The sequence below is a fragment of the Pteronotus mesoamericanus genome, unplaced genomic scaffold (genome assembly GCF_021234165.1).
Source record: "Pteronotus mesoamericanus isolate MK-2021 breed Mesoamerican mustached bat unplaced genomic scaffold, CSHL_Meso_final scaffold_1066, whole genome shotgun sequence".
In the NCBI taxonomy this organism is placed as follows: Eukaryota; Metazoa; Chordata; class Mammalia; order Chiroptera; family Mormoopidae; genus Pteronotus; species Pteronotus mesoamericanus.
Window position 1 is genome coordinate 751972 of NW_026555299.1, and position 16216 is coordinate 768187.

The following is a 16216-nucleotide window of genomic DNA, read 5'->3' on the forward strand; positions in this document are numbered from 1 at the left end:
CGATATACTGGGAAATGAGAGATCAGAGAAGGCATTTCTGAGAAGTTAACATTAATTGAATGAATGCATACATAGCAACGCACTGATGCATATCGAACTAGTTTCTGTTGGCCAGTAGATGTTTTGAATGGTTCTGAGGCTGAATACCCTCTGGGCCTTGTGTTGTTGATACAAAGTGCAGAGGCGAGTCACAATGAAGAATCCTGTCAATTCTTACTATTTTTTTGACCTTGCCTTAGCTGTCAGGGTCACACACACCCCACTGCCACGCCCGTTCTTCTTCCTGGTGCTTCCTGTCTGCGCAGGCGCAAGAGAAACTGCCGTTTCTAGTGGAGGGCGCCGATCTCCTCATGAAACGCATGCGCCCCGGGCCCGTAAGCCCCGCCCAGACCCCTACGCGACCGCGCGAGCGCTAGCCGTTTCTCAGGGCGGGGCGGTAGGCGGGGACTAGGCGGGGAGGCGCGCGCCGCGGTGTGCGTGCGCGCGCGCCGCGGGCGGGCCAGAGAAGCTGGCGACCCTGGCACGTGACCTGGGGCCCGCTCGGTCGCTCGGTGATTCTGTCTGTCTGTCGGTCCGCGGGTGCCATCATGGCGGACGCGGCCAGTCAGGTGCTCCTGGGCTCCGGTCTCACCATCTTGTCCCAGCCGCTCATGTACGTGAAGGTGCTCATTCAGGTATGAGTCGTCGCCATTCCTTTCCCCGCCCGGCACCCTCTGCGGTCGCCGCTGCCCGCGGCTCCTGAGCATCGGCTCCAGCCTTCCCGGGCCTTCAGTCTCCCGAGATGCTACTCCTCTGCTGCCCCGTCCTTCCCCGCAGGGGCAACGTCCACCGCCCGCCGCCCTTCCACATCCTGCGGGCGTGCCCGAGCTCTCGCCCCTCCGCCAAGCGGTGAGGCCCGCTCCATTCCCCTTAGCCAACTGCCGCCCAGCCTTGTCCGGTGGCTCCTCTGAACTTTGTTTTTTTCTTCCCTGAGGTTGATCTTGGCCGGTCTCCACCAAGGGCTTCCCAAACCTACCCTCGGGCCCCTCTGGAATTAGCATTCACCTCCTTTCCCGTCCCAAACTCAAGACACGGAATCTGTTGAAATTTGAAATTAGAGGGGAGCCAACATTTTATTAGCATAATTTTTATTTATTTATTTTTGCTACTGTTACTGCTGCTATTCCGTTCCGAGATTTTAGCACCAGATACCCACCCAGATAAACACAGGAGCTCATTCAGAAGTGATAACGAAGTGGTGGCCGAGTCAAATTTCGGAAGGATCCCCTGGGCGCCCTCAACAAACAGCAGCCCGTATGGCTCCTGACAGTGAAAATCACATCTGTCTGAACTGGAAATCAGTTCAGCTGAAAGTGTTTTAGTGAGTTTAAGCATATATGTTAGTTTCTAATCTACTGTAAAGAAATTAAGTGATATTTTATCCTCACAGGCAAGTAAGCCAGGTTTTAGCGGATGATAAATAGTATAGCAGTTGCCTTTGTAAATTTCCCCGTGATGGGCAGGTCATTCATTTTTTAAACCTTTATTGAGAGCTGAGCTAATGACATCGTGCCTTGCGCCAAGGTAGGGAGCAGCTTTTAAAAGCCCTGCTGTCCACACAATCTGCCTTTCTGGCAAAAATATGCAAGACACTAGAGAGAACCACATTTCTTATTCTTGAGTTGATGCCAATCCAAATTAAGTTATTTGTATCAAGAAAAAGGCTTTGATTGAAAAGTATACTGTGTTGCCTAAACCAGAATTGGCACATTAGTAGCTACATAGTATCTGCAATGACAGCAAATCTTGTATGAGCCCATTGCTCAGTACTTTTCCAGAAGGTAGGGTTTTCTTATGACGGTCAAAGCTCTTGCCTCAAAGACTTGAATATCCTTAATCCTAATTACACAAAATCTGTTTCGCCAGGTGTCTCGGGTTTCAGTGAAATTCCCAAATACGCAGTTTTTAAGAAGAGTTGCACAATAACTCTCAGGGAGCTCAGTCAGGAGTTACTTAATTGAGCAGGTTAACAATCACAGTAGTAGAGTCCAAACCATGTCTTATAGCATTTTCATTCTCTCAAGTGTCTCTTTAATACTAAAAAGACTTTATTATAGAAACAACTTGATAATCAGTAACTCTAAAATGCCCTTCATTAGATTGTGAACGACAGTTTGCTCTTCTGCGTGGCCTTAGTTTGTAATTATTCAGCTACGTCTGCATTTGCCTTTTGAGTGCTTTATCTTGCTAACCAAATAGGAAGTTAATAGCTCAGTCTTCTCATTTTCTCCAAATATATGAAATGTGCTAGATTTTCTTCAGAAAATATTTTTGAACTGCCTCAGTAAATATTTGTTTTCCTAACACAAAGTTCCCTTATTCTATTTTCAGTTTGATATTAGTCTATCTCAGCTAAATAGTTTACTTTATAGAATTTTTTTATGTTTTCTTAAAGATTATTTATTTTTAGAAAGAGGGGAAAGGATGAAGAAAGGGAGGGAAACATCAATGTACACTTGCCTCTCACACGCCCCCTACTGGGGACCTGGCCTGCAACCCAGGCATGTGCCCTGACTGGGAATCGAACTGGCAACCCTTTGGTTCACAGGTCAGCACTCAGTTCGCTTAGCCACACCAGCCAGAGATACTTTATAGAATTTGAACCAAAAGAAAACCAGTCTTATCAGTTGACAAAATAAAAACCTGGTAAGGATGATGCTTCATCATTGCCTTTGAAAACATACGCTGCATTTTAACTTGTGCTAAATATAACTCTAATTTTGCTCTTAATTCAAGACCTTGCAACCAGGGCATTCATGGGAATATTGCTTAGTATTGATATATTCTCTCTTTTTGAAAGGTGGGATATGAACCTCTTCCTCCAACAATAGGACGAAATATTTTTGGGCGGCAAGTATGTCAGCTTCCTGGTCTCTTTGCTTATGGTAAGTATCTCTGATTTATTTGGAACTGGATGGCATTAAGGATCATGACAGGCAGGAGTTATTGAAATAAAATACATAGAAAGCATATTTCCTTGAAATATCTGTTACCATTTTCTTCAACTAGAATTTAAATCTCTGACTTGTGTTTGTAGCTCAGCACATTGCAAGCATCGATGGGAAGCGTGGATTGTTCACAGGCCTTACTCCAAGACTGTGCTCAGGAGTTCTTGGGACTGTGGTCCATGGAAAAGTTTTACAGGTAAGAGAATTAGTTAATACCCCCAAAGATTTAGATTATCTTTTATGCAGTTTGTTCTACTGATCAAGAGCAATTCCAAAAGTATTATAACCATGGCCTTTCTTTATCTTGAAAAACATTTACATGAAATACCCATTCTTAATTTGTTTCCTGGGAAGCAAGGGGAATTTGTGTGAAATGAAGTGACTGATTTTGATATAAACAACCTTCTTCCTCTGAACCAGTTGTTCTGTGTAAATGTTAAATACACTTATTTGATTTCCTGTATAGAAATTAAATACACTTATTTGATCGTATAGCTTATTTTATTTCTGTGGAGGAGGAAGGAAGCTGATTGAAAAACTCTTTCAGAAATTATTTTCTTCTCATTTCTAGAGTTAATGTCTAGTAAAATGATTTCTAGTAAAATTACAAATATATTTTCAACAAAAACCAAAACAAGATAAAAGTCAAGATAGTGTTTATCTGTGGGGAGAGGGAGAGGGAGAGGAAGAGGGACCATGCATGGGGCTTCTGGGGTAATGAAAATGACCTTCCTTGACCTGGGCATGTGGTTATTTGCCTTTTCATTATTTACTGCATTGTACATTTATATTTTGTGCACTGTTTCCATATCTGTGTTATATTTGCATAAATTAGATAGGTGTTTTTAAAGATTTCATTTATTTATTTTTAGAGGGAAGGAAAGGGAGGGAGAAAGAGAGAGAGAGAGAAACACTGAATCAATTGGTTGCCTCTCGCACACCCCCAGCTAGGAACCAGGAGGGCATCCCAGGTATGTGCCCTGACTGGGAATCGAACAGGGGACATTTCAGTTCACAGGCCAGTACTCAATCCACTGAGCCGCACCAGCCAGGGCTGAGAGATTGGGTTTTTTTTAAACCTCACTAATGCAACCCTGGCTGGTGTGGCTTAGTAGATTGATTGCCGGCCTGCAAACCGAAAGGTTGCAGGTTTGATTCAGTCAGGGCGCAGACCTAGGTTGGGGGCCAGGTCCACAGTTGGGGGCCTGCAAGAGAAAATCAATCGATATACATCTCGCACATCAGTGTTTCTCTTCCTCTGTTTTTCCCTCCTTTCCCCTCTTTCTAAAAATAAATAAATAAAATCTTAAAAAAAAAAAACCCTCACTAAAGTATACACAATTGCAGGTTAGTGGTTACTTTTAGGAAGGGGAGGTGAAGGGGGAATTTAGTTATATTTGTGGAATTTTATTTTAAAAAGGCAAGAGATCTTAAGCAAAAAGGACAAAATGTTCTATCTATTTAACCTTGGTGGCAGATATGTAGGTGAATTATTAATTTTTCTGCATGTTTGAGATGTTTCATCTCAATGTTTTTAAAAACATCAAAGTTACATTTATTTTTTAGTGATGCTTTTGTTTCACCAGCTTCTTTTAACTTCAAATGCTAAAACATAATTTTGATTGTACTGGTTTTTCAGTTGCAGCAATTACAATGTACATAAAACAGCATTGCCCTTTGCTCTATTTATAAAGGTGTTATGAATACAAATTCCGTACTGTGTAGAACAGTCCATGGAAGGTTGTTCAGCATGAGTATGGTTGAGAATATAAAACTGGTAGGTTTTTTTAGAGCATTATTCTGTCTCCTCCTCATCCTAAGGGTGTTATCCTCTGTGTTATAAATCAGAAATGTAGCAGTGTATGCTAACCAAATCTGTGTAGTACTTTCAACCTGTATAATATATCAGATGTGCGAAATTTCAAATGTTTAATAATTGCTTATTTAATTAGTTCTCAGTACAGCCTCCTTGTACTTTTTTAGGCTTTAACATTTGCCCCAATTCTAATGTATTATCTTCTGATGAGCAAATCATGATTTTATTAAATAGTTGCATGATGTAAGTGGCTTAGATTTTAAGTGCTTTTCAGCCTTCATTGATTTGATTTGGAGAGGTTTTTCAGTTAGTTCCTCACATGGAAACTGTTTCACCCTTCAGTTATTTTCTTATTCTTTTTCTTTAAAGATTTTATTTATTAGTCTTAGAGAGAAGAAAAGGGAGGGGGGAAAAGAAAGAGAAAGAAACATCGATGTGAGAGAGAGAGAGATCAGTCAGTTGCCTCTTATACGTGCCCTCACTGGGGATCGAACCTGCAACTCAGGCATGTGCCCTGACTGGAAGTCAAACCAGCAGCCTTTGGCTTTGAGGGACGACTCCCAATCAGCTGAGCTGCGCTGGTCAAGGCTCTTGCCTCTGATCTTTAAAAACATAATTCTTTTTACAAAAGAAAGTGGTGTCCATTTTTTAAATCTAATGTGACTAGGAGCTTAATTGTCTGATTCATTCTTTTCACCTAGCCTATCTATTTCTGAAATATCCAACAAATAATATTTCCTCTTTCAGTATAGTCTGAGCTCTAGTGGTATTCATGTTCTCTTTTCTGATACAGGAAAACAATCTCTCTTACTTGTTTTGGAAATAGATACAAAAGACAAAGTGGGGCGATTTCAGCTATTCAGACTTAACACCAATTCTCTGTTCTTTTGTACAGTGAAGAAAAGAGTCTTGCCCTAATTTGGTATTGGTCCTGCTTTTTCCATAAAAAGGCCATGAGGTTTTTTCCGTAGCCTTAGTCCCAGGCTATGTTTTTACATATTTGTTTTCTATTAAATGTATGTTTAGTAAATGATGTCCTTGGGTATTTGTTTTCCTTTTTCTTCTTTTAGATGAGAGTCCTCGTGAGCATTTGCTTGTCCCTTCAGCTGTCCAGTATGTTTAACTTAGCAACAAAATTGTCTTAAAGATACTTACAATTAACTAATTAGAATTAGAAGATAATTGGAGATTTGCAGCAAAAAAAAAAAAATCAGCTTTTACTTTCTAACAATAGAGTTTTTATTTGATGTCCTCTCCCGGTGACACTGTAATAGCCCTAATCATCCCTTCTTTTCCTTCCTCTTCCTTTGCAGCATTACCAGGAATGTGACAAGGTTGAGGTAGGTTGGAGCTGATTTGCATGCATGGGCCTGTTTCCCTTGCGGGTTACTGCCCTTTGGTCCTCTTCAGGGGAAGGGACGAGCAGGCAGTTGCCCTTGCACCTCAGTGAGTGGTGGCGTACAGGGTGGGCTCCTGTTTGAACAGTTGTACTTACAGCTATCAAGATATCTGTCTTTTATTTCATTTCTAGGAGTTAGGACCTGGAAATATACAGAAAGAAGGGTCATCTTCCTTCGACCGAGTTATCAAGGAGGTAAGAGATGTTATGTCCTGTGCGATGCCCCTACATCAGAGGGTGTACAGCGTGGCAGTGGTAGAACCAGGATCATCGGGCCTGTATGTGCAGTGTCTGCTCCAAATGAAACATAATTAACATAATTTAATTTGGGCTTTACTATACGTGTAACATAAAAAGAGAGCGGAAAAGCTTTGCTTGCTATTTGGAATAGATGCATTTCAAGGAAATAATTTTGCCTATTCATTTCATTTTCTTAAATAGATTTTATTTGCTTATTTTTAGAGAGAGGGAAGCGGGGAGAAAGGGAGAGAAACATCAGGGTTGTCTCTCGCACGTGCCACCTTCTGGGACTGAACCTGTAACCCAGGCACGTCCCCTGACCAGGAATCAAACTGGCAACCTTTCGCTTTGTTGGATGACACCCAACCAACTCGGCCACACCACTCAGGGCTCATTTCATCTTTGAATTGAAGAGATTTCTACTGAAAGTCTTCCGGTAGAGCTGAAATCCTCTGGCACGAAAGTGTTAAAATAGTGGCCAGACCCCTTGTGTTTAGATATTATATATCCAGAAATGCTTTTACAACGTTATTCTGACTTTGGAATACTCATTACCCATTCCCACTCCCACTCCCGTGTTCTGCCGTTAGAGTTTGTTTCATTCCCGACTTAACACTGATGGCTTTTAGAACTACTCTTTTACTTCTTAGTCTTTACCTTGTCCAATTGTCTTTAGTGAGTTCCCAATTTTCCAGTAAATGCTGTTGTCTAAAATATGTATTCCAAACAAACCTTACTAAGATGAATCAACTTGGTTTTCTATAAAGTTTTATGAAGGGAATTTACTTAAAAGTAGAGGTAAATACTTTTGTTTTCAAATATTCAAGGAAATCTGTTTTTATTTTCTTACCTTCAGTTAGCCAATCGTAGGATCTTTTCAGGACTACCGCCGGCATAGGAGTGAGGAGTGTCTTAACTAAGTGATAGAAGACAATGTTTAAATGCAAAGATGAATGAGAGACCTGCTCTGTTTTATAACTGCCTCCAAGTATTGTGATTTAATTTTCTTTACTGGCCTTTTGTGGAGCCCAGTAAAGAGAAAGATGAAGTGGGATAAATGTAACAGCTCTAAGATGACGGCAGGTTTATAGGGTCATGTTCAAAAAACACACCAAAGTTCTTTTCCCACAGAGATGTTGAGGCGGATTAAACAGAGCCTGGCATCTGTCCAGCGGAGGTATCAGAGTCTCTGCAATTGCGCACTGCGAGAGAGCAGCTTGATCTAAATACAGGCCTCATAGTTTTATTCCCTCAGTGACAGTCTGCTAGTGACCCTGCCTGCTTCTTTGCTTTTGTTTTTCTTATCTGTAAAATTGAGAAGGTAACAGAAATCTTTGCAGGGAAATTTTGAGAAGTAACTATAACGACATTGAAATCCATGAGCGAAAGGTACGATAGAATGGCAATGTGTTATATTGTACGCATTCAGGCTGCTTCTTCCTGACTCCAGGACAGGGTGCTGTGTCGCTCACTTTCTATTCTACAACACCCACCCACCTACCATCTCACAGGAATCTAAGTGTCATTTATTTAGATTCAGAAGTGTGTGTTGATTGTTTCTAGACAACACGAGAGATGATGGCTCGTTCCGCTGCTACCCTCATCACACATCCCTTCCACGGTATGTTTGCGGTCCATACCTGCAGTCTGATTTCTTACCTTCCTTTTATAATGCGCGCTCTCCTGGCAGCGTGGGTGGTTGACTTGGGAGTTCAGTAGAGTGCCTTGCCTGCGTGTTCTTTGTTTGCTTGCATGCTTTGGCTTTTATCCAATCTAGCCACGTAGCAAAGGGTCTCATTAGGTGGAAAAACCCCTTTTTATTTATTTTTTAGGTCGGTCAAAATTTATCTTAATGTAGTTTTAAAAATTTTTTTCTCTGTGTTCTGTAGTGATCACTCTGAGATCCATGGTACAATTCATTGGCAGAGAATCCAAGTACTGGTAAGTGTTTTTGTTTTCAAGTATTCAGGGAGATCTGTTGAAGCCAAAGTATTAAAATAATAGTTCTTTATGTTGTTATGTTACCTTAGAGTTTATAGAACAAATTAATATATTTTATATAATTTGATCTGCACAAAAACCAGTAAATAGAAGAAAATGACCCAGGCAGGTTTAGGAGCCCACCTGGGATCTCAAAATAAGTTACAAAGCCTCTGCAGCCAGAATTCACACTGACTCCATGTGATTACATCCTTAGGTAGTAATATCTCCACTTCTGTGTCTCAATTCAACTGTCTTTGCTGAATGAGGGTGGTAGAAGGGGTGAGAGGGTGTAGACTTGACCTTGTCAAAAAGTGATAATTGAACATTTTTTAAAAATAGCTTCAAAATAATCTTAATGTGTTTTACCTTTCCTTCCCCGGTGTACATAGTGGACTTTGTGACTCCATAGTAACCATTTATCGGGAAGAAGGCATACTAGGATTTTTTGCGTGAGTAAATTGCTGATTTGTGTGTGTGTGATTTTTATAAGTGGAAAGCTTAATGAAAATAAGGGCCTGGCTCTTTATTTAATCCTTGAGGAAAATGTGCTTTCTGGGTTTACTTCATGTTCAAGCTCTGTTCAGACCCAGCTGACCTAGATCCCAGACTTAGCTTCTGGTTATCTAAAACATTTGAAATGAGAGTTTTGTTTGTTTTTTTAACAAAGGAATTCATTCCAAGGTTCTACCCTTATAGTAAGTTTCCAGTATGTACTGTTGATAAAATAAGGAAAATTAATTTTTGAAAAAGGGGGAAATCATCTAATATGTAGCTTCTTTATCCTGAGAGAATACGTATTTACAAGGCTGTATTAATTCCCTGGACTTTACTTTGGAAGAACTCCCATATTTGTTTGTTTTAAAAATAGTAATAACTTCATTATTAAATAAATGGTCATTATTAATTTTCAGAGAGTTTCTACATAACTGATTTTATTCGTGTATCATAAATTATCTGGAAGATGGGCAAAACAGCCATTTATTGTTCCCATTTTAGAGATTTAAAAATAAATGGGTGCTCTGGGGAGTCCATTTCCTGCTGACCAAAGAGCTGCTGAGCAAAAGGGGTGGCGTTTGAACCCTGGGCCTCAGGCCTCAGGGCGATGTGTGTCCCACTGTCACACGCTGCCTTGCTGGGGTCGCTGAGACTCTCGAAACACGGGCTTTTATATCTCTCCCCGTACCTGTATTTGGGCCAATTTCATTTTGTAATTTTTTTCACCTTTTGCCCTGCCAAGTTTAAATGTCAAATACAGTTTAGCAAAAACCATGTTTAAGTCTCTTCTCCAAAGTGGGCACATTTTTGGCCTCCCTGCTTTTGGTTATTAATAGTTAGGTGAGCCACTGGCCACAGCCTAGAGGAGTGTAGCTGACCTGCATTTTAAAAATAGGAATGAAAGCATTGGCGGTAAGCCTCAAGTACAGCTGTATCACCTAGAACGAACTAGTTGCGAGGGCTAGCTTCTGGTATTTCATGTCTTTTCAGTTCTCTAGGATGTTTCGAAAGCTCTAATTCTTGGGGAAGTGCTTGTATTGAGTGGATGAACTTTTTACTGATCATATTTCTTGTTTCTTATTTTTATTGTTTCTTCATGTAGGGGTCTTATTCCTCGCCTCCTAGGTGACATCATTTCTTTGTGGCTCTGTAACTCACTGGCCTACCTCGTCAACACCTACGCACTGGACAGCGGGGTAGGTTGCGACCTTGATGTGGTGTGTGGCTGCTGGCCCAGCAGCCGGGTTAGCTTTAAAGGAAGACGGCAGTTCTTCATGCGCCAGGCTCGGCACTACGTAACTAAACATCAGTCAGGTTTTCGAAAACTGATGGGACAACCTATTCTGTTTACGGTAGAGAGAGGCACCTAGAGAGTTCTAGGGTATAGCCGAGTTAGCCCAGGGGATCTGTCTCTGACCCTGTGCTGCGAGGAGGCCACCTCTTTATCAGCACCTGACTTCAGAGGGCACCGTGAAGCAGGACGGTTCTACAGTGTATGCAGCGTGTTTCGTCTGGTCTGAAGTGCTAAGGGGACTCGTGTTGGGCTTTCCAGAGACCTCCGTCTGGGGGGTTTGGGGAATCCCAAGCCTAATTTCCTAGAAGTAATGTTTCCGCCCCCTCAGCCGTCGTGGGCCTCTGTGTACACGGGCAGCCCCACAGCATCGTGGAAAACAACACACCCAGGGGGTAGGACTAAATCCATGTTACAAGCTTCCTGAGTGTAGAGACTGATCTCTAAGCATCTGGTGCACAGCCGGGTGCATATAGAGAGGTAGTTACCTGCCTCTCACAGACACTGTAAATGTCGTTTCTGGGGACTCTATTTCTAGGACATGGGACAAGCTGACCGATCTCATTCTCTTTTGAAATTCTGAAGCCATTAGATTTGTTCCTGAGCCATCTTACAAATTCATTTACTATGAATTTGTCTGTTCATGTTGCATCAAGTTGATCATTTTGACCATTGCCTTTTTATGCTCATAATCAGTATTTGACGTTTTCAGCCTCAAAATTACAAGTTGTCAAACTGATAATTCAAAGATAGAACATATTGATACGGTTGGGGACAGTTAGCTGTTAATATCAGCTTAATTCTTTTCTCATTCTAATATAGGCTTTCTTCCTATTTTAGGTTTCCACCATGAATGAAATGAAAAGTTATTCCCAAGCTGTGACAGGAGTGAGTTGTTTTGTTTTGTTTTTAATCATTTTAGCCGTCTAGGAATTGTTTTATTTTAAATTTGGCCTGCGTTATCACTGCTTTAAAGCAACCAGATGTTTCACAGGGAACTCAGATTTGTTCGTGTTTGTCAGAGGGAAGAACAACCCAAAGTCTTTGCCGCACAGTAACAGCGATAACAAGCCCAAACAGCACGTTCAGCTCCCGGGGGGACATGGGCCTTTCTCAGAGCAGTGCCATTGCTGATTCTCAGGCCTGCTTCTCACTGCAGCCCACTGGCCCGCCGTGGAGAACCTCATGCTCTCTACTCACGTGGAGCGCTCTGGTGCTTGACCTCTGAAGGCATTTCCATTGTCCTTGGAAGGGCGCTTGTGTTTTCTTATTTTCTTCAGGGGTGAAATTGTATTTAGTTATATTGCTTTTTCTCTTATGTATTGTAGTTCAGTTTTATTTGAGTGAGGACTCAGTCACAGAATAAGAGAATTCTTCTGGCCTTTAGTTAACATGTTAGCTGTAGAGGTGTAGTGAGAGGAAGCGTCTCTAGGCTCAAAGATGCACTTAGTCTTTCCTGGGATTCTGAGGAAACAAAACCAGTTTCAGAGTATTTGACCCCAGTGGCACTAGACTGTGAGGGAGAAGAAAGGTTAGAATAAAGAAGACTGGGAATGGCCTGATTACTTAGCAGTCTTTTTACTGTTTTACAGTTTTTTGCCAGTATGTTGACCTATCCCTTTGTGCTTGTCTCTAATCTTATGGCTGTCAACAACTGTGGGTAAGTGCTCTGCATTTCTTACACTGGTAGTGGGGCTGCCTGTTTGCCTGGCAGTCAGGGCAGTCCTGGTAGAAACTTGGGGGAGAAAAAAACAATTGATGCTGTTACTAGATTTCCTCATTTTTTTCCTCTATGTGCCCCATGTATCAGCAGTGGCATTAATTAATATCATAAGCGGCTACCTCATTTCCTGTTTTTATTAAATTTGTTTACTTCAGAGAGAGGCGAAGGAGGGAAGGAAACATCAGTGTGCGAGAGAGACATGATTGGTTGCCTCTTGTACAACCCCAACTGGGAACCATGCCTGGAACCCAGGCGTGTGCCCTGACTGGGAATCAAACCGGCGACCCTTCACTTCGCAGGCTGGAGGTCAATTCACTGAGCCACACCAGCCAGGGCTCATTTCCTTTTTTGGAATAGAGAAAGGCATGAATAATATTTGTCAAGTACTTACACATATTTGCCAGTATAGGTCCTATTCTCAAAAGGGCAGGATAATTATCGAATTTTCTTATTTTCATATTTTTCCTTTATTTTAAATCTTTATCCTCTTTTTTTTTGAAAGTTACAAAAGAGCCCTGGCCAGGGGATTCTGTTAGTTAGAGCATTGTCACAATATGCCAAGATTACAAGTTTGAACTCAGATCGGGACACATACAAGAATCAACCAATGAATGCATAAATAAGTGGAACAAGAAGTCTCTCTCTCTCTCTCTCTCTCTCTCTCTTTCTTTCTTTCTCCCCCCCCCCCGCCCCCCGCTCTATCTGTCTCTCTCTCTCTCTCTGTCCACGACAGGTATATCAGGGATTGAACAACAACCTATACCTGTTTTTCCTAGGCAGTTCATGGAGAAACTTTTAAAGAAAGGAAAACAGGAAATCTGGTCCATGGAAAGTTTCTTAACCTGCCACTGTGCTGGGCAGGAGGGGTGGGAGGAGGTGTGATGATGGGCACCATTGAGTTCCAGCTACTAGATGCCAGGTGACCATACGGAACTGCACAGGTTTCACCCCTCGATTCAATCCAGAAGAACTTGGTCCCACTGCAGTACCTGGTGCAGTATAGCATTAGACATGCACATCACTGTTTTCAAACAGGGATCAAATGGGAAGCTGCGTGGATTTTGAGCCCATTTACCATATTTCATATGATGCTGCATTCTGTTTGTTTTGTGATTTGTAGAGCAGCTGCCGTATTTTAGCCCAGAGCATTCTTGAAGGATGAGTTAACCGTATTATGATTTCTTACAGTTTTTGGAGAGGAAGTGATTATACCTGAGTAAAAGCATATAGTCACTGTTGTTTCTATCCATTATTATATTTAGGTTTTTTTTTATTATATCTTTATTTTTTTTAGATTTTATTTATTTTTAGAGAGGGGAAGGGAGGGAAATAGGGAGAGAAACATCAATATGTTGTTGTCTCTTGAGCACCTGGGGATCTGACCCATAGCCCAGGCATGTGCCCCGACTGGGAATCAAACTAGTGATCCTTTGGTTCACAGGCTGGTACTCAGTCCACTGAGCCACACCAGCCAGGGCAAGGTTCTTTTAAACACCACTTAATTTTTAAATCCCCTTTTCTTACTCTTTAATCATATAAGTGCTATGTTCTAGAATTTCATATGTCCACAAATTAAAAACCTAGGTGTTTTAGATAATACATAACTGATTCAAGTTTTTGTTTATTCATTGATTCAAAACCTAAATATAACGGAAATGTATTAGCATTAAATTGCCTCAGGGAAACGTCTAGGCAGGAGACTATTTTGACTATTTGAGATTTACTGAACTCTGGAGAGAAAGTTTTATACATATTAACTTGAATGGCTCATCTTTTGTTCTGTTTCAGGCTTGCTGGTGGATGCCCTCCTTACTCCCCAGTGTACAATTCTTGGATAGATTGCTGGTGCATGCTACAAAAAGAGGTACTTCTCTCTTTTTCTTCCACTTTTGCCACACCCCAAAATATATTTTACTCTTGTTTTTGTTCATTTTTTAAAATAACATCACTGGAATCCCAGGTTAACTCCTGTAGCTTAGCTTTTAGCTACCAGGTACTGTGCCCTTTACAATGTTCCATATGTCACCCGGGCATGGTGGTAAAATGTGCTGCTTAGAAAATCAGGAGGGATAATGAAGAAGTAGGAATCCCCAGATGTGGTCCAGAAGCCATTGAGTGATCACATTCAAGTTACAGAGGCTCTGGGTGGATAGTGGTCTCGCTATTAAAATGATGGCCTTGGTTTCAGATTTTTGTTTCTCAGCCTCGCCTTTTTGTAACTTCTCAGACTCTCCTTATATATTAAAGTGTTTTCCTACAGTGTATTAGAAAGGAAATGGAGAAATAAATTGTTTATGACATTATTTGTTCACAATGATGTTGTTTGAGCTGGTCTCTTCTAGAGTCTTGTTAGTGCATGAATTTGTTGAGATTCCAATTTATTGTTATTGCTTTGAGATATAGGCTTTATTAGGAACCAAAATAATGGATGGCTGTGTGCTAAATTTAACACAGGATCACTTGAAATGGCCATCAATTTAAAGCTGTTTTTGAGTGGGAAACACTTTTTTATGGAACTGTAGAACAAAGTATGTGAAGGAGCTCTTTGTTGCGTTACATTATAGCACTAGTGTACATGTGTGGAAGACCTTTGTTCACAGAGTCAGGCTTCCCCAGCCTGAAGTCAAATGAAGAGGCCTGGGAGCTTCTCTGGTCCCTTTTGCTCAATGTGCACGCTCAAGAAGCCCCTCCGTGAGGCCACACGAGAACTCTCAAATGATTTTCGTGGAGACCAAACATGAACGTTCTATGTTTCCTTCTGAGTTTTACACTCTCCTATTATACCAATTTAAAAGGAAAGGTGGTCCCTTCTTTCCCTACCTTCTAACTAACCCCCTCCTATAGGAAGAAAGCAGGTAGAAAATGTGTTAGGACATGAGACACCTTACCTGGGGAACAGTTGGTCCTGTAAGTGCTTAAGGCAGCAGCAGATCTTGATAGATGTACTGCCCACCTCAGGCATCATGCTACGAGCTTCCTTCCTATCAGCTCGTAATCGTCAAAATAACTGTAGGAGGTAGGTACCGCATTTTATTACCCCATCTTACATATGAAGAAACGGGCTTTGAACGTGTAAATAGCACCAGTTATGTGACTCGAGGTTACACAGCCTTTATTGGCAAGAGTGGAACCTGCGTGGAGGCTGTCAGACTGCAGAGCCTCCTCAGTCATAGCTGTAATTGTAAGATTGTGTCATGTATACTCCCTAAACACCTGACTGTTCCATTAAAAAATAAGTAAAAGCTAGCCCTTTTACTGAATGTTAGGACTGTTCTGGGCACTGGATACATATTGACTCAATTTGGTAGCCCAGCTAGCAAGTGGCAGAGCCAGAGTCCACTGGGAATTTTGTCTCAATAAGAAAGAAATTTTTGCTTCATCCACGTGGTAAAATTATAGTTAGTCCCACAAACGTTTAGCCTGAGTCAGAGAGTACAAATCACTATTCTATAGCGCTAGCACCGGTGTTGTCCTGGTCATTTTGCTCTGCCCCCCAAAAGCACGTCCAGTGGGATCCCTGCTGAGTTGCACTGGAGGATCGCATGTCACACTACACTTTATTTGTATTTATTTTTTTTTTCCAGGGAAATATGAGCCGAGGAAATAGCTTGTTTTTCCGGAAAGTCCCCTTTGGGAAGACTTATTGTTGTGACCTGAGAATGTTAATTTGAAGATGTGGGACAGGGACAGTGACATTTCTATAGTCCCAGGAGCACAGAATTATGGGAGAGAATGTTGATTTCTATACAGTGTGGCGCGCTTTTTTAATAATCATTTAATCTTGGGAAAATGGAGGTGTCTGGTGTCTGCCTTTTTTGTTCTTTTTCCCAGCACAGCATAATTTACCACTAATATTCCCTCTTTAGTTATTCTGAAATGGGACGTTTTTTGCTCCAGACCCTTCATTTACTTACACAGAAAGAAAAAAGTTGCATTTTCTTAAAGGTTGTCATGCAATTTAAGTCTTCCTTAATTCAGGGCTTTGTGAAATGAAGGGTATAATCCCGAGAAGAAAGAGAAATAGTTCCATGAGACTTAAGAAAATTAGTAAGGCAGACTGTAAAGGAAGGCATGACCCTAAAAACTTCAGCAGCATCCACCAGAATCTGCCTCCCATTATATGCTCTAAGCATGTTTGATTAATCCTGTCTCTCATATGTCATTAAAAGGATAACACATTGCGAAATTGCCCTAGGAAAGCTCTACATGAGGCATACACACCTTTGGTCTATTATTGCAAAGTGATAAATTGTCGCCAACAGCAGAAAAGAAAAACAATTAT

At 41.4% G+C, this 16216-nt stretch overlaps 1 protein-coding gene across 1 annotated transcript; it reads left to right on the top strand.

Annotated features, from left to right (window-relative positions):
- The first annotated feature begins 455 nt into the window (after positions 1-455).
- Positions 456-15726, top strand: MTCH2 (mitochondrial carrier 2). Its single transcript, XM_054586965.1, has 13 exons — positions 456-674; positions 2840-2924; positions 3077-3183; positions 6117-6143; positions 6335-6397; positions 8006-8063; positions 8332-8383; positions 8815-8874; positions 10023-10116; positions 11052-11099; positions 11804-11871; positions 13723-13798; positions 15519-15726. The coding sequence occupies exons 1-13, from the start codon at positions 588-590 to the stop codon at positions 15603-15605; spliced, it is 912 nt and encodes a 303-aa protein (XP_054442940.1). The 5' UTR covers positions 456-587; the 3' UTR covers positions 15606-15726.
- The last annotated feature ends 490 nt before the right edge of the window (positions 15727-16216 follow it).